Here is a 24,734-nt window from a genome sequence, read left to right as displayed (position 1 = left end):
ACACTTATCTCTGTACCTAAATAGTCACTCATGTGATGACTGCGTTAATATCTATTGCAGCCCCAGGCTGGAGCGTGGGTAAGCAGACAAGCTTCCCACCCTAGGCGGCCACATCTGCCTACATACTCACAGGTCACCACCACCACTGCCTCTCCGGACTTACCACAGGGGTCATTTTATATTTATTAGTGTGTGCTCTTGACTCACGTCCGCATCCCCACCAGACTGTACGCTCCACCAGGGAGGAGCTAGGTCTATTTTCTCACGATCAATCATTACTAAATGACGCAAATGTGGAAACACTGCCCCCCTTTTTCAGGGGACGTGGCTGAATTAGGAAGGCATGGCCAGGATAACTGAAATTCTAAAGGAATCTGAATGATCCCCAAATTGGCCAAGTCCATGTTTTCAGCTAAGATCTCTCTCCGGACATCTGCCTCCCCTGATTAGACTGTGAGGGGCTTAAAGAGCAGGCGGTCTGCTTTACTTTGGCCGGTGTCTAGCATGGGTCCCAGGATATTTGATCTAGCCATTTGTTGAGTGAATGGATGACTCCAAGGAACGCGGGGGGATCGCAAGCATCCTTACACAAACTTGATCTTCAGTTCAAGAAGTATGGAAACCCTTAATTTTGGTGCTTAAGTATGATCGCACTTTAGGGTGGGCGGATGGAGCGACTCAGACCCAGGAGACTGCTGAGGTCATTTGTCCCTTTCTCCAGGGACCCAGGATCAAAACTTTCCAGTTAGACACTGGGCGTTCCCCACCCCCGTCGCCCCAGGAGGGAGGAAAGGACAGCGAGCGGGGGGCCTAGCCCGGGGCAGGACGAGGCGGGGGGGAGCGCAGCCCCCGCCGCCCCCGGCCCGCTCGGTGCGCGCCCCCGGCCCCGCCCCAACGGGCGCCGGTGGGCGGGGCGCGCGCCCTGCGGTCTGCGCGCGGGTCCGCCCCGCCCCGCTCCGCTCCGCCGCCGCGATCCGGCCCGGGATGCCGCGCCCGCCGGGCCGCGGAGCCCCGCCCCCCGCGCCGCGCCGCCGCCGGAGGCCGCTCGGAGCTGCGCGAACATGGCCGAAGTCGGCGAGGACAGCGGCGCCCGCGCCCTGCTGGCGCTGCGCTCGGCGCCCTGCAGCCCGGTGCTGTGCGCCGCCGCCGCCGCCGCCGCCTTCCCGCCCGCCGCGCCCGCCGCCCCCCGCGCCCGCGCCCCGCCGCCCCCGTCCCCGCCGCCGCCCGCCCAGCCCCCGCCCGCCGCCGCCGCCGCCGCCCGGCGCCGCCTCGGGGGGCGCGACCGCAGGGGGCGCGGGGGGGCGCGGCGGGCGAGGCCCTGGTGGCCGCGGCGGCCGCCTCGGTGCGCCGGAGCCCCGGGCCCGCGCTGGCGCGCCTCGAGGGCCGCGAGTTCGAGTTCCTCATGCGGCAGCCGAGCGTCACCATCGGCCGCAACTCGTCGCAGGGCTCGGTGGACCTGAGCATGGGTCTGTCGAGCTTCATCTCGCGGCGCCACCTGCAGCTCAGCTTCCAGGAGCCGCACTTCTACCTGCGCTGCCTCGGCAAGAACGGCGTCTTCGTCGACGGTGGCCTTCCAGCGGCGCGGCGCGCCCCCCCTGCAGCTGCCCAAACAGTGAGTGCGCCGCCCGCGTCCCCGGCCCGGACCCCGGGTCACCTCTACCCCCCTGCCCCCGACCCTCGCCTGGAGCCCGGGTCACCTCCACCATCCCCCCGCCCCGACCCCCGGGGACGCCCCGACCCCCGGGTCACCTCCATCCCCCCCAGCCCAATCCCTGGGCTCACCCACGACCCCTCCCCGCCCGACACCGGGGACGCCCCCGATCCCAGGGGCCCCGAGGACTCCCCTGATTCCCCGTCTAGCCTGGGACCCGAGGGTCGCCCTATGTCTCTCCCCCCACTTTGGCCCGGGGTCGCCTTTGCCCCCCTATTCGGCCTGGCTCGGTAGCCCCGAGAGCCGCCTCTGCCCCCGCCTGGCCTGGACCCTGAGGGTCGCCCTTGTACCCGCACGTATTCCCGAAAAGGGTTGTATCAGGCGGTGTCGCTCAGGGGGGTGCGGGGTTCCCGGGGGCAGAGCCAGTCCGTCCCCCCACCCCCCTCCTGGCCCGAGCCCCGGGCACTTCGGGCCAGATCTGAACAGGCAGCGATATGGGCAGGGAGGGGGACATTCCCATCCTGGGGGCAGTGGACAGGACAGGAAGTGCCCTCTTCTCGGTGTGTCTGAAGACGCAGGTCAGGAGCCTGCCTGCTCCTGGGATGGGGCAGTAGTACCCAGCACTCGGGGGCGTTCGGAGCCCAGTTAGGGTTCCTGGATGGGGCGGTGGCACCCAGCACTGGGGGCACTCAGAGCTCAGAGTTCTTGGGCAGGAAGGGGACGCATCAGGGCGTGGAGGCCAGGGCCTGGAAAAGGCGGACCCAGGTCGCAGGGCCCCATGATGCCCCAATGTGCTTTGGCAACATCTCGGTATTCCTTCTGGTCTTCGCTCGCTTTCCTCTCTCTTCCGGTGTCCACGTACACTTCTCTCCCTCATCTGCTCTGCCCCCGGAGATCCTTGCTTTCTCAAGATCTGTAGATCCGCAGAAGGCCTATTTAATTACTCATTTCCTCTTTAGACACTTTCTTTTTCTACGTAGTAATTGCTTTAACTCCTCGCTAGTGTTCATCTTTCTCCAGTGTGCCTCGTGGTCCAGAGTTGTCTCTGTCTAATTACTCCCTCTTTTATAAGCGCCCTGAGTCCAGGGAATTTTTGCTGGGGTAATTCCCAGGGCCCAAAGCTTGTTTCTGTAAACTTCTTCCCTTTCTAGGGCCTTGGCATGTTGGTTGTAAATACTGTATTGAATAGTTTTCAAATGCAACATCAACAATGACTCACGCCTGCTTAGGGCGTGAAAGGGAGAGTATATCTTGACTTCCCAAACATGAAAGCTATGTATTTCGGTAAAATCAGGACCTGGTGAATAACAAAGTTGTTCTAACTCTTGGTTGTTATTACTCTGTGGTATCTTTTCCGTAGCCTACCCACTCTCTCCATTCTGGCCCATTAAATGCATTTCAGGGCCAGTCACTCTTCTTGTGAGAAAGTGATAGGTAAACAGCTCCTTCCCCTCCCTGCCCTGTGGCTCTTAAAGGTCTGTGCTTGCTCTGTGCCGTTGTATGTAGTGCAGATTCTGTAAGTGCTTTCTTGAAGCAGTCTCGTTCTCAGAGTTCCTGAGAATAGGTGCTCTCCTGACCAGGAGCTGCTTTCTGTATCTTGAATGCACTAGGATTTTCTCTAACTCAGGGGAAGAAATCTCAGCCCTCAGAGTCGTCAGATCATCTGCTAAATAGGCGAGTACCAAACCTATTGTTTATAAAATGGCATTGGTGTTCATGATGCCTGTAGGTCGGCGCCCAAGGAGCTTGCCTTGTGAGTGCGTGCATCTCGGAGCTTGGGCTTGTAGCTGGCAGCCTAACCTTTGACCGCCCTCTGGCCTGGTGCTCTGCCCACCCTGTGCCTGTCTGCCCCACTGGCTTCAGCTGTGCTTCTGAGCGTATCCACGTAGGAGGTGCTGTGAAGTTTACAAGAGCAGAACAGACATGCAGAAGGAGAAACGCTGAGTGGATGTCTGTGTCTGCTCTCCTAGGGCAAGGCTGTTTGCTTCTGAAAACTGACAGAGCCTGTTGACAAATATGTTGAGCAGTTTTATGTTGTTTTTTATTTTGGAAAACTTAGAAACCTAAGTCATCACATATATGCAATGGGCTGTTGTAAACTTCTGTTTAGAGTTAGGTCCAGGTTCTTTGGCCTATCACGTTGCAAGTAATCAAGAAATTTTAATGAATTCAGAGCAAGGAAGTTGAATGTGTACATTTTTTCCAAAACAAGAAATTCATGACTTTCAAAGAATGGCAGTAATTATCATCTATTTCCTCTCCAGCTTTGGTATGCGGTTTTGCCATTAATACTTGAAATTATGAATTACTTTACAGTAAATTTGAAATTCTTCTTGTATTGGAATGTTGTTGACTCGACCATGCTTGGATTTAGTGGACGGCAGTTACGTGTGACTTGGAGCTTTTTCTTTGCGTGGTGGTGGCATGCACCACCCCTCCCTACACAGGACTTCCACCTCGAGTGGCATTCGCATGTGCCTCACAGACCCTCCCAGCTCCACTGTGTCATTCCTCCTTTTTCTGTCCCACTCCGGAAGGCACGTGGTCAAGAGGAATATCAGAATTTACCCCCATTTGTTCATACCGGTATGGTTTCCCAAAACTGCAACGTGTTTAAAGCATTGGTAGAAAAACAATTCCTTGGGACCTTGGTTAGAGCCGATCTTGATATACTACCACGTGCTCACACTGTGCTTGCAAGTCCAGCGATGGCTCCCTCCCGAACGGAGGGAAGCGCACACGGTTGTGATTCCCCCTGCGTTCCCCCCATAGACTGCACGGCGTAGGAACTGGCTGGCATTAGGTGCACACACTGAGTTGTGTTCGTTGAGGGATCAAATCAGTGACTAAATGAATTTGCAGCACGCATGGGGCAAAAGCTGTGTCATTGACTTGGCCTGGTTTCCCGAGGTGGACGGTCAGCGTGCGTGGGGTGGTGTGGACAGCCTTCCCGGGTTGTGTGGGCGGGTGTGGTTTGTGTGTGTGACTGTAGTTCTTCGTACCATCCAATTTGGAATTTGAATTAGATGTTGTTTGTGAACTAAAAAGACCCATACACAGACCCTTACCTGCTCTTCCCTCTTTTCTCGACCTTTCTAACACTTTTATAATAAATACGGACTACTTGAATAATTGTGGTAAAAACGAGACTTCCGTTTGTTGTAGCTTCTGTGAGTGGTAAGATTTATGGGATTCTTTTTACTTTTCTTTGTTTTCCAAATTTTCTGCGATAAGCATGGCTCCTTTTTTTTGAACACTTTTTATTACAGAAAGTTTCAAGAACTTCCACGTCCTCTTGCCCCAGCCTCAAAATTATCGTCTTGTGCCAAGCTCGTTTTATCTCCGTGCTTGCTCATCTTCCCCTTGCCCCCAGTTATTTGGAAGCGAATCACAAATGTCATATTTTGTCTGTAAATACTTCAATAAAAGATAAAGATTCTTTTTTAAAAAACCTAACCACAATGTCATTATCACACCTTAAAAATTAATAATAATTTTTTCTCATCATCAAACACGCCATCACTGCTCAGATTTCCCTTACTGTCTCATGAATTTTTTCTTTTCTTACATTGTGTTTATTTGAATCAGGAACCAAATGAGGTCCAGAATTGTGATTGGTTGCTGTATCTCTCACATCTCTTATAATCTCGTTTTGATAGGGTCGTTTCACTCTCTTTTTTTCCTCGCCGAAGAACCGGGTCATTTGTCCTGGGCAGTTTGCCACGGTCTGCTTTTACAGATTGGGTTCTTGTGGTGTCCATTTAGTGTGTCCTCTCCCCTGTCATTCCAGTACATTGGTTTTTGGACCTAGAGATCTGATCAGACTCAGGTTTGATGTTTTTTGCCGACTGCCTCCGAGGCAGTGGTGCATGTGTCTGTCAGGAAGCATAGACATTGTCTGTCTCCCTTAGCCGCTTTTCGGTCATTGCCTAGCTCCGTGAATTTATCATCACCTGTACCATTGCCCTTCATTTTGGTTGCCAGCGTGCGTACTTCGCCCTGCTGACGCACTCTACTCTCTGAAAGAAATACTGTGAATGGCATGTGTTACGGATCACAGCTTCTGCACATGTACTGTGATACAACGTAATTAATTGTAACCACCAAAGCATCTTACTACATAAATAGTTGTTTTAGGCCCTGTGAAAAAATACAGAACATAGTTTCTTATTGCTATTCCGACTGGTCACTTGAAGAATATCAAATTGGTTACTAACCATCATACCAGTAGTTATCAGATTGAAATTATTTTGAAATTAGTTGGAAAATGCCCTAGGCTTAGTGAAGACAGCAGGTATTTGGTGAATGCCTTGCTCCCAGGCATTCCTGGAAAACAGTGACTGGTTCCTTTTCTCCCTCACCCTTGTCACCACGCCTCCCCAGTCCCGTAGGAGCTGCAAGGTCCTTATGTGACCCGATGCCTTGGTTGTGGGTGGTTGGTCCAGGAGTGGGCGTGTGTGCTGAGCTCTGTTTGCACTGGGGACAAGAGAGGGTGTCAGATCAGTCTGTTTTTAGTGGCCCAAACTGGAATATGTGAAAACTGAGGTTGTGCTGGCTCTGACCCACTTGGAGAGAGGAGCTGTGATTAGAGAGGAGGGCGGTCTGTTGGGATGTGTGCAGAGCTGAAGGGCCCTGGAAACCACGTAGGAAAGGGTCACTCAGGCCTGACTCCTTCAGACGTAGATGAGGCGGCCCTGGGACTAGAGAGGAAGAGATGGAGCTGACAGATCTTCTGAAGGAAGGAATGTTCCGATTTGGTGATTGTTTGGTTAGAGGAGATGGTTTGAATGTGAAGCTGGAGGAATGGTAACTGCTATGGAATGAAGCTGGGAGATGGGAAGGAGGGAGCATTTAGTGGAAGGAAATGAAGCTTTAGATTCAGTCGTGCTGTATGTGGAGAGTACGGTCAAAATACAGAATGTGGTATCTTCTCTAAATAAATGCTTTACTCTGGATTTCTTGCTGGTTGGCAGTTGTGTATTACATATATTTGTTCAAAGTTAGACTGTCATCTTGTTGAAAACTTACTTTAAAAAGGTTTTTGAGAGTGTAGCAAATTGGGAACTAGTACTTTGAATCTATGTTAATAAAAATAGTGCCACTTACTAGTAGTTTAGTTCACGTTGAGTTTTTTGGGCTTATCACCCATATAAGAAAACTTATATAGTATTTTAAAATCAGTCTATGAGAAGGATGTTATTTATCATGTAGTATGTGTTGAATTGAATTTATAATAAATTTATGTAAGCCTTTGTCATTGCTGAGGAATAAGACTGGTGCTGAAGTGTGTTATGTCAAGTTTTAATGGTGTTCATAGTTAATACTTTTGACAAAGACGCAGCTATGTTTAAAATTTTGTGCTGAAATGAATGAAGGCATTTGCTTGGAGATACAGTCATTTACTACTTGCTGTTTTTGCATCTTGTGAATGTCAGGGGATAAACTTGCTAAATTAATGACAACTCGAATTACAGCAATGCCTTGTTTCCATAATTATCCTCCATTTAAAACATTTCATATTAGAATGAGAAGATTATATAAAATGCTTTTACTTTGATTTCTTGGAAGTAGACCCTCCGTTGTGACTTGTTAGGAGATTTCCTAGTTAATTTTCATTGCTGCCATCACTTTTCACGAGTTTCTTGTTTTCTGGTAAAATGTTGCTGATTGGTTAAAAAGAAAGAAAAGTGGAATCTGTATGTGAACATATTTTGTGACTGTGTACAGGGAACCAGGGAGGCGTGCTGTGTGTTGTCCAGAAGTCTGGACAGGGGCTGTGAGAGCAGTGTGACCCAGCCAGTTTACTGAGGACTGGTCCCTGGCTACAGCCCTCAGGCCTCACTCCACCCACTTCTAGAATGTTGACAATGTGGGCTTTCTTTGGATGTGATGAGGATGGGCTAGCGTGCCCTTACTTTACTTAGACGTAACAGTTCTAGCGTTAAATCTTGAGCTGCTTGCAAATGTGTGGCTTTTCTCTCCCAAGAATAATTTCCAGTAGACACACAGAATGGAGACGGATATTTTATACATGATTTGATTACAGAGAAACTTTTTGCCCTTAGTCATCTGTAACATGTTTAACCACGTCGAGAAGGAGAAAGGCACAGACTTATCTTCCGTTTGTTTCCTCCGAGGGCACTCGTTCTTCCTGACATGTGTATGTAGAGCTGAGCTCTGACCACGTTGCACCCTGCTCGAAACCGCAGTGGCTGCCCAGTGCCCTCAGGGCCAGGCCTTGTCCCTTAGCAGAGGCCCCAGTGTTTCTGAAAGTCTTCCCCGAACCTGCCACCCTACGTTTCAAGGTACACGGTTCCCTTTGGGCAGAGATGCCTCTGGGCATCCCATACATTTGTTTATTGCAGCAGTTCTCAAGATTTTCAGTCCAAGAGCACTTTTACACCCTGCCACATTACTGGGGACCCCAGAGAGCTTTTGTTTATGTGGGATTTGTCTGTTATGCTTACCATGTTAGAAATTAGAACTGAGAAATTAAAATGTGTATGTTAATCTACTCAAAAATAGTAATAATAAACCTATTTCAAAAATAACTTTTTGAAATGAAACTTTTTAAAATGAAAAAATAAGGGCCGGCTCCGTGGCTTAGCGGTTAAGTGCACGCGCTCTGATGCTGGCGGCCCGGGTTCGGATCCCGGGCGCGCCCCAGGGCACCACTTCTCCGACCAACCCGAGGCCGAGTCCCACGTACAGCAACTGGAAGGATGTGAACCTATGACATACAACTATCTACTGGGGTAGCTTTGGGGGGAAAGAAATGAATAAATAAAATCTTAAAAAAAAAAATAAAAAAAAAAATAACTATTCTCCCCACAAAAAACTAGAATAAGGGTATTCATTTTTTGTGTGTGTGTGTGAGGAGGTCTAGCCCTGAGCTAACATCTCGTGCCAATCCTCCCCTTTTTTCTTGAGGAAGATTGGCCCTGAGCTAACATCTGTGCCCATCTTCCTCTACTTTATATGGGACGCCGCCACAGCATGGGTTAACAAGTGGTGCGTCGGTGCGCGCCTGGGATCCGAGCCTGCGAACCCCGGGCCGCCGAAGCGGAGCACACTCACTTAACCGCTTGTGCCACCGGGCCAGCCCCAAGGGGTATTCATTTTTTATAAAAATTGTTAATTTCTGGCTTAATAGGAGACAGCTGGAATCTCATAGCTGCTTCTGCCTTCAGTCTGTTGTGACCCATTGTTTCTGTTAAGTGCTATATATGAAGAAAATCCAGCCTCACACAGATGTGTAGCTGGAAAGGGAGGGGTATGTTAGCGGCCTTTCAGATAATTGGGGATGTTGTTCTTTGATACTTACCAAAAGTTGACAGGTGGTAGTTTCTTAAAGGTTAATTGCAATGTGGAATCTGAAACTTGTGGACTTTTGTGCTGTTACATTAAAATCCTTTGCTCTGTCTTGCATTTGTCAGTGCATGATTTTGTAACCTCCTGCATTGATCATTGAGGAAAATATTGACTGAATTATGCAGCTCTCGTAATGTCGATATGTCTTATACAAAAAAAAGTATATTTTATCTGTAAGTTCAGTTGGTAGTTAAATTTGATCCCCTTGAGCCCAACAATTCATATTTTTGAAAACAGAAATCTTTGGAAGGATCAGGCTTTTTGGTGTAGTTTAATTTTTAAATTTGCTTTATTTATTTATTTTTTTAATAATTTTATTTATTTTTCCCCCAAAGCCCCAGTAGATAGTTGTATGTCATAGTTGCACATCCTTCTAGTTGCTGCATGTGGGACGCGGCCACAGCATGGCCGGAGAAGCTGTGCATCGGTGCGCGCCAGAGATCCGAACCCGGGCCGCCAGCAGCGGAGCGCACGCACTTAACCGCTAAGCCACGGGGCCGGCCCTAAATTTGCTTTAAAAGTTGAATGGCAATATATTTTTGTAGAAATAAAAAAGTCATATAATTTAGTCATTGACCTTATTAGCATCTTGTGACATAATTTGGTTTAAATTTGGTATTTTTTTGTATGTATAGTCAGTTCCTGATTATTTCAGATGGAGCCATCAATTATTTGTTACTTTCCCATAACCAGATAGGGCGTCTGGGCCTTTCACTCTTCCCAGCTGGTCCCCGGATGATGCCCCTGCTGTGTTTCTTCAGCCTCAGGTGTGGGGCCACTAGGGCAAAGGCAGAGTGTGGGGGGGGGGCATGGAGAAGGGGCTGGAAGTAGAACCGTGTGAGTCCTCAAGAGATGTCAGGGACAAAACGTGCTTTTATGGAAATAGGCCTTGTTCGGGATTTTTCGTGGAACCTTTCTAAGCACACTTCTAAAAACATGCTGCTTTTGATAAACATGAACGTTCCTTCTCTCCCTCCCCAATATGATACTTTTCTCAGTGGATATCTTTCTCTCTTTCTTCCCTCCTCATAGTAAGTCAGGGTGACACAGAGGGTAAAAGCAATCTTCTGACTATTCTGAAAGAGCTTTGCTCTTTTAGATTTGTATCACAGAAACAAAGGTACTTACTGTTTTTCCAAATGGACAGTTGTAAGCTCAGACATGCTCGGACGCCCCCACCCCCTCGCACAGACTTGCATTGCTCTATTTCATGGGTATTCTGGGTTTTGGGGGTAGCATATAGGACTCAAAAAATAATTTTGTAGCTTACAGTTGGACTTGGTGCCAGATCTTTGTGTAAGATGGCCGTGTTGATCTGATGTGGTGACTGTGCTGTGATGGTGGATCCACAGCCATCCATTGCGTCGTGAGCTGCAGGGAGGACGTCAGCTGGAGTCGACTCCTGGCTAGTACTCGTGAGCCATGCGTAATTCAAGCTCAGATAAACACACGAGGTGGGGGGACCAGTTGTCCATGGAAAACCTTCCCAGAAATACTCGCTCCTATTGTGTGGTTTGGATACAGTTTACTGATGAAATTAAGGAACCTCCTGGGCTGCAGAGCCCTGCTACCAGGGCTCTGTGGCTGGACATGTAGTCAGTAAAAAATCATTTGTACTGGTAACTCTTTGGAGCTGATTTTGAAAGAGTGTTAAAATGAAATCTGAAGATACTGATGACAGAGCAGCCAGGTTGGAGGCCAAGAAGTGACATAAAAGGAAAACTGCACAGTAGAAGTTTGTGTTCCTCCACTTCTACCCTTGGGGACATAAATATCCTGTCTGCTTGGCAGGTATATCCCTGAGGCTGGGAACAGTGACTCATCACAGCCGAGGAAAACATCTCTCCCCTCAGAGAGTCCCCCTCCCTGTGGTTGGATTTCACATTAACCGGGCACATGTACAGCCCTCGCTCGGCTACTGCTGCAGGAAGACTCGACAAATATTCAGCTTTCTTAGCAATTGTATTTTTCTTCGTAAATTATGGTGTGAACAGATTTTCCAGGCCTGGTAACTCTTGGGTTAGCCAACCAAGGATGTCAGAGAGAGTCTAGAACATTATCCAGTGGCAGAAATACTGGCTATCTGTGCTGTCCGGGACGGTAGTACTAGGCTTGTGTGGCTTTTGAGCATTTGAAATGTGGCTGTGTTTCTGAAGAACTGAATTTTTAATTTTGCTTAGTTTTTCCATGAATTTAGGTTTAAACAGCCACGTGTGTTGCTGCCGCTGGTGTCCTTCAGGAGGTTGCAGGTCTGTGTGTCCCCAGGCTCCTGAGTGTCCCACCACCTCAGTTTACCCCATTCACCTCGAAGGCACAAGTATTTTCTTTTGCATTATGCTTCGAGGTCAAAGAGACCAGGCCAGTCTGGTGTAGGCTGTGGGACTCAGGCAGACCCACTAAATAAAGTTGTCTGTGGTCATACGGTGTGAGGTGAGGAACCCGCCAGCCATACCCTTTCTTAAAGACTGTTCTTGAAACGCCTTGTTGCTGAGTAGGTTGGTAATTCTCTTCACTTTCTACCACCCTAGAATGAGCAGCTTCCTTTTTCCCTTTATTACCCTCGTTCTTGAGGCCAGAGGGAAAAGTAAAGGGATCTGAGAGATGATTCCTGTGGATAGCAGATAAAGAGGAGAGAGAAATTTGCTGGTTTAGGGGGAAATTAAAAAAAAAAAAAAATCTCTGCAGCCCTTTGCAGCCCGGGGTTTACTGTGAATATTGGTTATCGGTGGATTACGTGTGAGTCCAGCTCCTTAATAGTAATATTTGGGTTTATATCCTTGCAGAGTGTGTAATTCCTTTATAAACAAATGTGTGCATGTTGCGTGTGGCTGCCGTCTGCACGGCCACCATTCATCCCAGGTGGCGCTGATCAGTACCGTCGGTCCTTACACCGCGTGAGTGTTGATCAGTGTCGGTAAGTTCCCTGGGAGCCGTGCTGAGTTCCTTGCACGTTATGTTCTTGGTGCCAGCATAGTGCTTGGCTCTTGGAAGACACTAAACATCTGTTGAGTGAATATTTATTGATAGACATAATCTTCTGTAGCCTGCTGACTGTTGTAAGAGGTGAATTCCACCATCTTGCTCACAGGACATCCAAAATAGGTGTTTCTGATCAGTGGTCAGAAAACACCGCCCTCAAGTGGTAATACAGGGACCCAGGCTGGCCCCATCTGGTGACCCCACCGTCCCAGCTTGGCTCTCCAGGCTGCAGTGGTGTCTGATCAGGGTGTCTGCGGGAGGGTCGTGTCGGGGAGTGTCGATGGGCCAGGCATATCTCACTTCTGCTCGTGTGCCAATGACCAGAGCTCAGTCCAGGGCCGCTCAAGGGAGGGCCGTGTGCCCAGGGAGAAGAGGAAACACTTTGGTGAACAGCTAGCCAGTCTTGGCCACATTTAGATCCGGGCAGCAAGCTACAGCCTGTGGGCCAGATCCTGCCAGGCTCCTGTTTTTATAAATGAAAGTTTTACTGGAGCGCAGCCACGCCCATTCGTTTACAAGCTGCTTATGGCTGCTTAATTGAGACGAGATCAAGTGGCCTGCAAACCTAAAATATTTACTGTCTGGCCCTTTATGGAAACAGTGTGCACACTCCTGCTCCAGATCATAGACCTTCTTCCCTGTCGATACATTTTACTGAGATTAATCAACACCTCCTGTCACCGGTTTTTTTTATATAGAGCCCCTTTATTTCTTGTTGTGTTTAATCCTGGGTGTTTTATGTGTTTGTTTGGGGACGGTTAATATGAGTGGGATCTTTTTTTCCCTTATTATTTTCTGAAGGGTTAGGACTTACATGTAGGAAAGGTGGACTGTGCGTGCATGTGTGTACTTGTACGCGTGCGTGTGTGCACGTGTGTTTCTTTTCTTCTTTTGGGGTGGGGGTATGGGCTTTATAATACTAATTTATTTATTTATTGTTTTTAAAGATTTTATTTATTTATTTTTTCCCCCCAAAGCCCCAGTAGATAGTGTCATAGCTGCACATCCATCTAGTTGCTGTATGTGGGACGTGACCTCAGCGTGGCCAGAGAAGCGGTGCATCGGTGCGCGCCTGGGATCCGAACCCAGGCCGCCAGCAGCAGAGCGTGTACACTTAACTGCTAAGCCACGAGGCCGCCCAATACTAATTTATTTTTAAAATTTTGTATCTTGAAAAAATTTCAAGCATCCAAAAAAGTTGCAAGACTAGTAGAAATAACTCCCATATATCCTCTAGGTTCATCGATTTTTAACATTTGGCCAAGTTTGCTGTAGTATTTCGCTATATGTTATCTGAGAGAGGGTTATATACATTGTGCCCCTTTTTTCCTTAATGCGACAATATATATTTCCTAAGAAAGAGGGTATTTTCCATAACCGCAGTCTTGTTATTAAGTTCGGGAAATTTAACATTGCTGCAATGATGTTATTAATCCACAGCCCATATTCCAGTCTGGTCAGTTGTCCCAGTGGCGTCCTTTGTAGCATTTCCACCCCTGCCCAGGGTCCAGTCCAGGAGGGAGCCTTGCATTCGGCTGTGCTGTCTCTCCGTCTCCTGACTCTGGAACGGCTTCTCAGCCCTTTGTCTTCATTGACCTTGACATTTTTAAAGAAAACAGGACGGTTACATTATTGGGTGTCTCTCAGTTTAGATTTTTCTGGTTAGATCCGTGTTAAGCATCTTTGGGAGCTGGGAAAGGGACGTGCGCCCTTCCCCTGGCGTCACATGCAGACTTGTGGTGTCCTTCTGGACGGAGTCCACGTGAATCACCTGTCTTAGATGTCGTCCGGCTCCTTCACCAAGTGGTAATTGCTTTTCCTTTTGTAATTAATAAGTAATTGTTGAGACTCAGTGCTGGAATAAAATACTAATTTTGTGTCTAGTCTCATTGGTCATTTCTAGTAATGGTTCTTTAACGCACTTTTTGTATGGTTGTCTAGGTCATAATCTTCATCTGCAAATAATGATTATTTTGTCTCTTTCTTCAACTGGTTTATATCTCAGTTCTTTTTGTTGTCTTATTGGATTGGCCTGAACCTCCGAATAACATTGAATAAGTGCAAGGATAATGGGCTCTATTCTTGCTTCTAGAGTAAAAATGGCTTTGCTTCTTAACAGCCACTTTCTTAAGGTGGCCTTCCGGTGCCTTTCTGAGGCGAGTCTCGGGGGCAGCCCCTTACAGCGCCCCAGGGTTCGTGGTGTCGCCTCGTTGTTGCTGTGGTGGTTTGTAGTTCTGTTTCTCTGGTACACTCTGAGTGCTGTGGGCACAGGACTGTGCTTTTCTGGTTCACTGCTGTAACGCCAGTACCTACCACTGTGCTTCGCCTATAGTTGGTGCCTCGTAAATGCTTGTTGGCAAAATGAATAAACAAACAAATAGGAGAGATCTGAATGCAGAAAACAGTCTGGCCGAAGAAAGTGATGGGAGGTTATAAAAAAGGTATGGATGGCTTCGTTACCTCCTAGCTGGCTGCCCTTGTGCAAGTGAGTAACCTCCAGCGTGGGGTTCCTCATCTGTAAAATGGGCACACTGCCCACTTCCTGGGTGACTGTGAGAACTGAAAGTGGTACGTTAGGAGTATCACCTCAGTGCCTGGCGTATAGAAACACTCACCACATGCCCGAATCATCGTCATCGTCACTGCTGTCACTGTGACCGTGTAGGAGGGGAACTGTTGGCTCTGCAAGGCATCTGGGTGTTGGAAGTGAGATCTCATTCATTGGTAGGGAACCGTTGCAGAGCCTCGAGCTGATGGCAGTGGAGTGGACCCGCCCTCTGCCTCCCAGCAGAGGCCCCAGTCACTGATGGCATTCTGGCATTGGCTGCGGAACAGGCTTGGCATCGCCAAGACCCCTCCCGGCTCCTAAGGTTGTATGTGATCAGAGAGAACAGTAGAGTTTTTTTTCTTGTGTTTCCCTGAGCTGCTTCTCCAGAGGATGGGAGCTCAAAGTACAGGGGATTTGAAAAGATGAACTCGGGTTACCTTGAATCAGTTTGAATAACCTTTGTAGGGTGCACAAGCGGGCTAAAACTTAGGCAGAGCCCTGAGAGAGATCAGCAGGGCAGAGGGCTGTGATGTCAGGCCGGCTTCGCGTTCAGCCAGTTCCATCACCTCGGGGTTCTGACCGCCGCCAGCTGGGCCGCAGGACGTTCTGCAGAGGAAAAGTTATGAATTGGAGATGGAAGCCCAGAACTGATTAAATAATTCATATATATTTTAAGACATTTAAAAAATACAGGAAAGTACAGAGGATAATTTAACATGTAGTTGTGTACCCACGAAGAATTGACGCTTGTGCCCATTTTGTCATCTGTTAACAACATGCTACAGATGACACTGAGGTCTCCTCTGTTCCCCTTCCCACCTCATTTCCCTCGCTTCTCCAGAAGCAGGAGCCTTAGGAATTTAGCTCCAGTCCTCTCTCATACTTTCCTGCACGCAGAGATGTCTACGAATAACACGTGTGCTTTTTTGTGTGTGGGGGGGTTAATTTACGTAAATGGTGTCACACGCTCTTTTCATTTTACTGTGCGTGTTTTCCCCTTCTCCAAAAGATTGCCTCATGGATGATACTATCTGACAAATAACTGTGACTGTTTACTCGTAGCCCTAATATTTGGACCTCAGTCCTTCCCGGCTCTGCACCCTCCTTGCCTACCTGTCCCTGTTCTCGTAGCTCTAACCAAAATGGCTTCTTTCAGTGCCTGGAGTGGCCTTGCTGACCTCCAGCGCAGCTGTGCGTGCCCGGCCGTCAGGAGCTCCCTCTGGGTCTCAGATTGAGCATCACTGCTGCTCTGCCCCACCGGGGCCAGGTCGGTTCTGGGTTCCTTGTCCTGTCAAAGGGCTCGTCTCCAGCCCGCCTCTCCTGAGCTCCTGGCCATCTCTATGCTGGAACTGATGGAATCTAAAGGTCACCCTCACTCCCCGTGCCCATGCTGCCAGCATCCAGTCAGTTACTATTGCCTCTGCTTTTACCTTCATTGGCAAGTGAGTGAGTGCTGCGTGTTAGGTGTGTGGGGGCTGGGAGCGTGGAGGGGAGCAGGACAGTATCCCTCGGCGAGACACCAGGACCACAGAGAGCAGACGTGCCGTGTGATTTCAGGAGAGTGCAGGGCTCTATGAGGAAAACCAGCCGGGAGGACGTTTAGACAGGTGGGTGGGAGGGCCTTTCCAGGGAGGTGATATTTTACGACCTAAATTACAGGCAGGAGCCGATGAGTGAGAGGCTTCCCAGCAGTGGGACTTGGGAGTTCAGTGGCTCTGAGGCGAGGAGGGGAAGGAAGCCAGAGATGAGGGGACAGCGTCGGTCGCCTGTGTGGAGGGAGCCCTGGAAGGCTCGAAGGAGAGGAGTGACGGGAGCAGCCCTGGCCACTCTGTGAGACGGACCATGGGGGCCGTGCTCGGGCACGGGGACCAGAGGGCTGCGCCGAGCCTGTGGCAAGAGGTCGATAGTCCTGAAGGTCCTTCAGGACTTAAGTCAGTACGCTGGGTGATGGGCTGCCTCTGAGCACCACGGGGGAGAGCTGTGTAAGGACAACTCAGCGAAGCCCTCAAGAGGAGCCGCCTCTCCAGGGTCGGGGTCAGCCCAGGGTGCGGGGCCCGGGGTCCTCGCCTGATATGCTTTCTTCCTGACCTCCTGGTGCAGGAAGGAAGGAAGTGGCCATAAAATTTAAGGAGCCCACGAGACTTGGGGGGGTTTTATTCACCTGGGAGTCAGGGACAGAACATCATTAAGAAGAAGTGTTTTATTCTGTGTGGCAGAACTAAAAGCTTCAGTATTAAGACTACATGATCTGGGGAAGCCCCAGACTGGGGGACTGTTGCTTCATGAAATTCATCAACTAAGATCTAGACCACAGTGGAATGGACCAGGTGTCACAGAAAGACTGGATTAGTGGCGGAAGCGTTTGGTTGTCCTCAGCTCACAGTCTAGTCTGCATTTTCTTCTACTTGCTGGGCCTGTGGAATGCAGAGAGAAGCAGCCGGAATGATTCCCTAAGACTGTTAATGGGGTGGCCCTGGAAGTGCATGGTAAGCTCTTTGCACGCTGAGCATCTCCCTGCCGACTCCATTCACACCAGTGAGACCTGGGGTCTGGCCCGCCATTTCCAAATAAAACCCAAAGAATTTGTCTCTAGCTGCCAAGAGCCTCGGCCCTGGTCACTGTCTACTGAGCCAGACAGACACACGCCAGGGCCCTGGGACGGGAGGATGTGGCAGGGCTAAGGGGAGTATGAAGGCTGGAGCAGTGGCCCTGGGGGGTGGGAGAGGAGCGGTGTCTCAGGAACTTCACCAAGGGTGACACTTGCAGGGGCCTCTGAGGGTGGCTGTGGGCAAGGAGGAGGACAAGGGAGCAGGTAGCAGAGGGAGACCCAGCGCATCTGGGGAAGTGGACAGAGTGTAGGAGGTGGGGGGGTGTCCTCAGGGCCTTCCTGCAGGCTGTTCCCTGTGCACGGCGCCCTGCCTGTGGGCCCCGTCCTCTCCAGGCCTTGTGCCCTGGGCTGGCTGTATCCATCTGGAGGGACGCTTGATTCTGATGTTAGGAGGCGTGCTATTCATTCTCCAGATCTGAGGCCTGGGAGGGAGAGAACCTGACCACCCCTCCCCTACCTTTGCTGACCCAGAGGTGAAATGGGTGGGGAGGTTCTCAGAACTCAGTTAATCACCATTTGAATCGTCAGTGCTGCCCGGGACGCCTCCGTGCCTTCCCAGGCCATCTTTCTGCAGACTCTCCGCAGGCCAGCTCCTCCAGGAGCGCCCTGACCCCTTCATCCCCGTGCGTCTGTGCCTCCTCATTTCCCTGTGCTGTCTGGTCCCACAGCTTTTGTCTTTTATGTGTATCATCTGCACAGGTACACGGAACTCTAATTATATTTGGGAATAATTAATTCTTCAAGCTTCCTACCTTCTGACGTACCTCTAACCTCTACGGGCTTGAACTATAACTCTGACATTTGGGGATTTGATGCACATGTTCGTTTTTAATTTTTCTAATCAATAATTTTATCAATTTTTAAATTATAGCTCCTCATAGCTTTCAGCATTTACAATTTACAGAATAGTAATTTCATTTTGTTCACTGTCATCTATAAGAAGCCAGGGCGGTACGACATGTTTTTAACAAGATAACTGTAAAAAAGTGGGTAAAAATTCTAAAGTCAGAAACTTTTTAAAGGAGCTGATCATTACCTCTTTGGAGAACTTGTCTGTCCAAAATGACTCTTTTCACAGTTTTCCAGATTACCAGTATGGTAGTTAGCAAAAAGGAAAAAGTCTTGAATTCTAGAGCTCACTTGGGAGTTTTTCAGCCTGCATTCTCTAATTTTCTTAAAAGGCAAATTCTTCAGTGTCATTTCTTTTTTGAGGAGCCAGTTTTTAAAAGAAGGCAAAAAAGAACAGTGCCTTTCAGCTTTTATGTTCTATATCCATATAAGCTTTATTACTGCACGCTTTGTGGCATTGTATCTGCAGTCCGTGCTTACGGAAAACTGGGGAAAGACGGAAGTGTGGACGGGGGAAAGCCACGGTAGCTCCCCCAACAGAGGCGACCACTGGTACCACTCAGGGCGTTTTCCTGCGTCTGTTTCTTTTTAAAAAGCCTTAGCAGGCACTTTTCTGAAACTGCATATTTTCGAGTTCACAACTGCCAGCACTCCGAACCCCATCAGTCAGGGACTTTACAGCCCTTTTTTATGTTAATGTCTGTCTAAACCGGTAGGTTAGGAAGGTTAGGATCGCTTTGCATCCTGAGTTAGTTCACCCCCCTGGCCCCGACAGCTGAAGGCTCCCACAGAAGGGAGGGGTCACAGCGGGCTCCTCAGACGTGGTGGTGGCCCCGTGCTGCCTGGCGTGGTTCCTGTGACTCCGTCTTATCAGGAAGGAGCCTCCCCACCCGTCTTCGTCATAGACCCGAATTCCTACAGACTGGATCAGATAATGCTCCTGGTAACCAAAACGCAAAATGTGGATTCTAGTTTTTCCTCAATTGTTTTCAGAGTGGAGACAAGTACAGGAGATCCTGATGCGCCTAGTTAGAGACTACCACAAGGTGAAGGCTTTGGAGTGTGTGCGGGAGGGGTTCTTCCTTTGCTGTAAATGTCTGTGGGTCGAGTAGTGTTGAGCCCATGGTCAGGGTGGACCCTTCCTTCACCTGCCTGGAGGCCGTCCTGACACCTTTCGTTTGCGCTTCCCCTTCTTCTGGCTGGAGCTCCCTCTCAGGGATTTACAGAGACTTCCCGCTGTTCTCAGCTCGTTTTTTTTGTTTTTTTGCAGAGTTCACAAATAGTTTTATAGAAACTGAACAAATAGCTTGTGAAAAAAATCTCACGGGGAAATAACTTACTACTTTGCACCTTCATGGAGCTCCACTGTGGTTTCTTGGTGAAAATGAACAACCCAAGGGTTTCCTGTCTTCGTCCATGATGGGGGAGAGATACCGTGTTAGCCCGGGTGCAGACCCCACGGGCAGTGACCCCTCAAGAGCCCAGTGGCAAGTGGGAGGGACACCTTTCCAGGCTCAGGGGAAGAGTGATGTTTTTCCCTTTTCCTGCTGTCCTGTAATGCTGTGTCCCCATTTCTTATCAAGCACGTGGGCACTGTGGAGACAGGTGCCCCACAAACACTGACGGAGAGACAGGAGTTGTTGGGAATTCCGGACACGGGGGCTGGCGGTGTGGGGAGGGTGGGTGCCGGGAAGGAGTGTCTGGCTAGTTTTTATTTCAGAGAAAACGGTTCTGATGAATAGGCCATCAGGGATAAATTGATGGGATTGAGAATGCCATTTACATAACAATTAAACTAGTTTAGTGTACCCGACACTGCTGAAACCAGGCTTCTCCCTGCGCGATTATTCAGTGTTATTAATCTGTTTTATGACCCAGTTTCCCCAGATGGATAATTTCTTCTGTGTAGTACTAAATATATTCAGCGATGGGAAGCTGCAGGAGCTGGCGAGTGGCTTTAGGAGCAGGCCGTGGAATGATTTCTTCCGCCTCTGGCAATTTGCTTGAAGGCTTGGTCACTGTCTTTCCAGTTTGTTTGTCCCCGACCCACATGTTCTTCTCATTTACGTGTGTGAAAGCGTACTTTGCCATTGATGCTCAGTTTTTCACATATTCTCCCAGTTCTGAATAAATGTGGAGGAGGAGATCGCCGGGCACAGGGCCCCCCCTTGGTGGCCGGTGAGGATTGATCGGAAGGATGAGGCGTCTCCCCGGGTCCAGGCGCTGTTCGGGCTTTCCACGATCGTTAGGAATGTGCTCTTGGAAGGGCCTGCGTCTTAAGCCAAATAAAGGCCTTTTCAAATTCTGCTTGGAGCTGAGACTGCTGCACTGTGTTTAGTTTTGGGTTTCGTCCGGGATGGCGTGGAGGCTCTAAGATGAGCCCTGTTGCTTTGTAAACATCATCCGTTTGCCAGCCAGCGATTACCCCAGCCTCCCTGAGGAAACTGGCCATACTTCCTGACTCGCTGGTCTGCCTGCTGTTGTATCAGCGGCTGCTAATTTGGGGGAGATTAACCTGAACATAAATCAGAGTGGATCTCGGAAGAAAACCACTCCCTTGGCAAAGGTTGAACTGGTCAAAATCTAATTTGACCTTCAGATATCCAAAGTAATTTTCTCGGTTCAGTATGGAATTTTATGTGACAGAATGAGAACAGAACAGAGGTGACGAAAGTATAACAAATTGGTGTGATCAAAATACAGCAATTTGCCCCAAATAGTGTAAACTTCTACTTTGCTGTCACCTGAGAAAGAATTTTCTCCCGAATGTTTCTGCGGTGAAGCCGCGGCAGCTGCAGGGGCAGACAGGGGCGGTGGGCTCTCCAGCCTGTGGCGTGGGTGCTGGCTGCACCGGTGGCCCCGGCTCCTCTGGGCTTCTCCCACTTGGGGAGTTTGTGGGGAGGACTGGCAGTCAGCTGCTGCTTCTGGAAAAGAGGCTGCTGGAAGGTACTGACTCCTGGAAGCAGCCGGAGCAGCACTGGGTGGCTGTTAACCCTCGAGCCAGGTCCTCACATCCTGGCGTGTTATTCATGTTCTTCATGGCCCCGAGTGCCATTCCTGCTCCCTGTCTCCCGGAGAACCCCCACTCAGCCCTCCTGGCCTGTGCAGACCTTTTCTCCCCACTTGTGTTTTACCAGGTCAGGGGAGCTCTTCGCTGTGGCTCCTCATCATCTTTATTTCTCTTTTGCAGCATCAGTCACATTGCTGTGTTCATTTGCCTCTGTGACTAGGTCACAAGCCCTATCTTCTAGGATAAACTGCCGTTTATTTTTATTCTTGGGGCCTGTACAGGGCCAGTCAGTTAACAAGCACGTAATACTTGTTGGTGAATTAAAGGCTGACCGAGCACACAGTGGAGTAGGACGTCTCTGGGCAGGCCTGGGCAGACTTGCTGCTGCTGGCCCCTGATCTGGTGAGCATGGGCCCAGTATGCCAACAAGGGCCATATCCCAGAACTCTCACCCTGTCCCCCAACAAGGGCCTTATCCCAGAGCTCGGACCCTTCCCCCAACAAGGGCCTGATCCCAGAACTCTCACCCTGTCCCCCAACAAGGGCCTTATCCCAGAGCTCGGACCCTTCCCCCAACAAGGGCCTTATCCCAGAACTTGGACCCTGTCCCCCAACAAGGGCCTTATCCCAGAACTTGGACCCTGTCCCCCAACAAGGGCCTGATCCCAGAACTCTCACCCTGTCCCCCAACAAGGGCCTGATCCCAGAACTCTCACCCTGTCCCCCAACAAGGGCCTTATCCCAGAGCTCGGACCCTTCCCCCAACAAGGGCCTTATCCCAGAACTTGGACCCTGTCCCCCAACAAGGGCCTTATCCCAGAACTTGGACCCTGTCCCCCAACAAGGGCCTGATCCCAGAACTCTCACCCTGTCCCCCAACAAGGGCCTTATCCCAGGACTCAGACCGTGTCCCCCAACAAGGGCCTTATCCCAGGACTCAGACCCTGTCCCCCAACAAGGGCCTTATCCCAGGACTCAGACCGTGTCCCCCAACAAGGGCCTTATCCCAGAGCTCGGACCCTTCCCCCAACAAGGGCCTTATCCCAGGACTCAGACCCTGTCCCCCAACAAGGGCCTTATCCCAGGACTCGGACCGTGTCCCCCAACAAGGGCCTTATCCCAGGACTTGGACCCTGTCCCCCAACAAGGGCCTTATCCCAGGACTCGGACCGTGTCCCCCAACAAGGGCCTTATCCCAGGACTTGGACCCTGTCCCCCAACAAGGGCCTTATCCCAGGACTCGGACCGTGTCCCCCAACAAGGGCCTTATCCCAGGACTCGGACCGTGTCCCCCAACAAGGGCCTTATCCCAGGACCTGGACCCTGACACTTATCCAAAAACTTGGGCTTTTCTCCGTGAATGCGGACCATGTCCTCCAAAGCCTGGGCACAGTTGTTGGCTTCAGGACAGGCATGTGTGGTCTGCTAGGCATTGAAAGGATGAAGTTTCAGAATTTAACTTTGGTGAAGTTGTGAACTAATTTGCCACAGTGAAGTTTAATTCACATGATAAAAAATGTCAGTTGCATCTTATGCCATTCGTTTGAACATTTGAGGGGTGAAATTCTACAAAGTAATCCTAATTCCTGAGTCACCTCATGCTATTTGTGCCTCCTCTCTCTGCCCAGTAGCAGCGCTCGTCTGCACGGTGGGTGGTGGGCTTCCTGCCCCTCCTGCTGAGAGGCGGGAAGGAGCTCACGCAGGGACAGCACTCGGGTCGGTCCTGGTGCACAGGACACGCTGTGTGGGTCAGCTCCCAGTGCTGTTCTGAAGCCTGAGAAGGGAGCAGCAGGCAAGAGAAGTGATTTCTTAAAGTTAAATTGTATGGTAGTGAGTCGATTCAGCAGCAGTTTTTATTGTCAAGATTTTTGACAAATTTTAGTTTCTTTGTTTTCTTGTCTGAGGAGTTAGAAGGTCAGAGCTTAAATAGAAGCTGTCATTTACTGTTCTGGTGACTTGAGGACTCTGGACGAGTGACTTGTGTCCTCGCAGCCTGGTTTTCTGTCTGTGAAACAGTGCAGATGCCCGCTTCCTTTCTGAGGTAGTGGGTGCCTCAGGGAAGGTGCTGGATAAAGGGAGTTGCCTTCCTCTGGGTCTGCATACTTGACCGGGTTCATTTACAAAGACCCACACGTAGGATTCAGATGCAGTGGACTCAGCGTTTGGATTGGGTGGAGTAATGGGGATTTACGTAGAGGACTGTGTTCTAGCTGTAATAAAAATGTCGCCTGGACTTCAGAGAAGGTCGTGCTGCCCGGTTCATGCCTCTGCCGGTTCTGCGGCAGCGGGCGGTCTTCTTGCTGTGGAGGGAGGGCTGCTCGGGGGCAGGCCGGCGGCTCTGCAGCAAGAGGCGCCTGTTCCGGGGGTCTGTGCGGGCTGGGCTGCTTTTAATAGAAACTGAGCTCCGTGGAGCCGCTTAACCTCCACCACGTGGAATTATAGCAGGTCCATGTCCTGAATTTCCCCCCTTTCATTGTCTTCAGTTTGTTGTTGTTCTTCCTTATTGCCCTATTGTTCTCATTTCTTTCCTATTCTCTGTAGTTCTTCCTTCTTGCTAGAGATGTGTATCCATCGATACTCCCGTGGAGCCGTGTTAGACACTGTCCTCGCCCCTGGGGCATACGGGAACCAGCACACAGTGCATAGACTTGCAGTGTTTCAGCACGCCGAGGGCTCTAGAGGGTGTGTAGAGCAGAGGCCCCGAGAGCCAGTTAAAGGGCAAGGCTGGGACTGGATCCACGTCTCCTGACCCTGAGTCAATTTTGCTTTTTCTACTAAAACACGATGTTTCGTCATGATGCCATGCCTGAGACAGAGTTTATTCTCGTTCAGTTTAAGAAGCATTGTGCTGGCATTAGTCCTGCAGGTGCTGCCAGAAACACAAGGGCACTGAGCTCCTGCACCGGGAGGCTTTTCATAGGGCAGCTCTGGTAGAGCAGACGCAAAGGCCGAGTGCTCACAGGCTGTATTGTGTGATGTACCAGTCAGGGAGGCTAGAGTGTAGTAACAAATACACCCAGTGAACATACAGTGTCTCACACACAGAGGAAGTAATGTTCAGGTGGGGGTCCTAGTCGTAGCCAGCTCCTCCCGTGGTGAAGAGCTCCTTCCCTGAGGGGCCACATAGTCAGTTGCACCCAGCCTGTGGAAGGGGAGAGAGCGGGGAGCAGGCACTCTCCCTTCTTCAAAGAGATGGCCCAGAAATGGTTTCTGTCCTACATGCACATTCCCCTGGTGAGAACTAGTCTCAGAGGCACACATATCTACACAGGATGCTAGGAAATGTGCCCCGAACAGAAGAGACGGATTTTGGTGAGCAGCTAGCAGTCGCTGTAGCAAGAGAGAGCTCATCTGGACATTGAGGAGGAGGGACCTTAGGTAAAGGAGGATGTGGTGCTCTCAATGGACCTCAGACGTCTTGGCAAGTGAAGGGGTAGAAAGGTATGCTGAATCCCATGGCCAGTGGGAAGCTATTGGAGGTGTTTAGAGTAGACAAGCGATGCGATTAGCACCTCATCTTAGGAATACGAGTCAGCAGCAGCCAGTAGGTGGGTTGCAATGAGGTGGCCACTTTGCAAGAAAAGATCTAAACACTCACGTCTATAGGAGAAGAATGATGATAGGAACTGTGTATTTACTGGCCTTATCATGTGCACTGTCTTACCATATCCCCATAATCCCATGAGGTAGGGATGGTGTTCCTACACTTTACAAAGGA

At 50.0% G+C, this 24,734-nt stretch overlaps 1 protein-coding gene across 1 annotated transcript in view; it reads left to right on the top strand.

Annotated features, from left to right (window-relative positions):
- The first annotated feature begins 1,061 nt into the window (after positions 1–1,061).
- The window catches only part of FOXK1 (forkhead box K1), a 69,499-nt gene continuing 45,826 nt past the window's right edge, over positions 1,062–24,734 (top strand). Inside the window, 4 exon segments of the mRNA XM_058569380.1 lie at positions 1,062–1,238; positions 1,240–1,301; positions 1,303–1,567; positions 1,569–1,612. Coding sequence (XP_058425363.1) covers positions 1,062–1,238; positions 1,240–1,301; positions 1,303–1,567; positions 1,569–1,612 — 548 coding nt within the window.

Source organism: Diceros bicornis, chromosome 26 (assembly GCF_020826845.1).
Source record: "Diceros bicornis minor isolate mBicDic1 chromosome 26, mDicBic1.mat.cur, whole genome shotgun sequence".
In the NCBI taxonomy this organism is placed as follows: Eukaryota; Metazoa; Chordata; class Mammalia; order Perissodactyla; family Rhinocerotidae; genus Diceros; species Diceros bicornis.
This window is presented reverse-complemented; position numbering and strand designations above follow the sequence as displayed.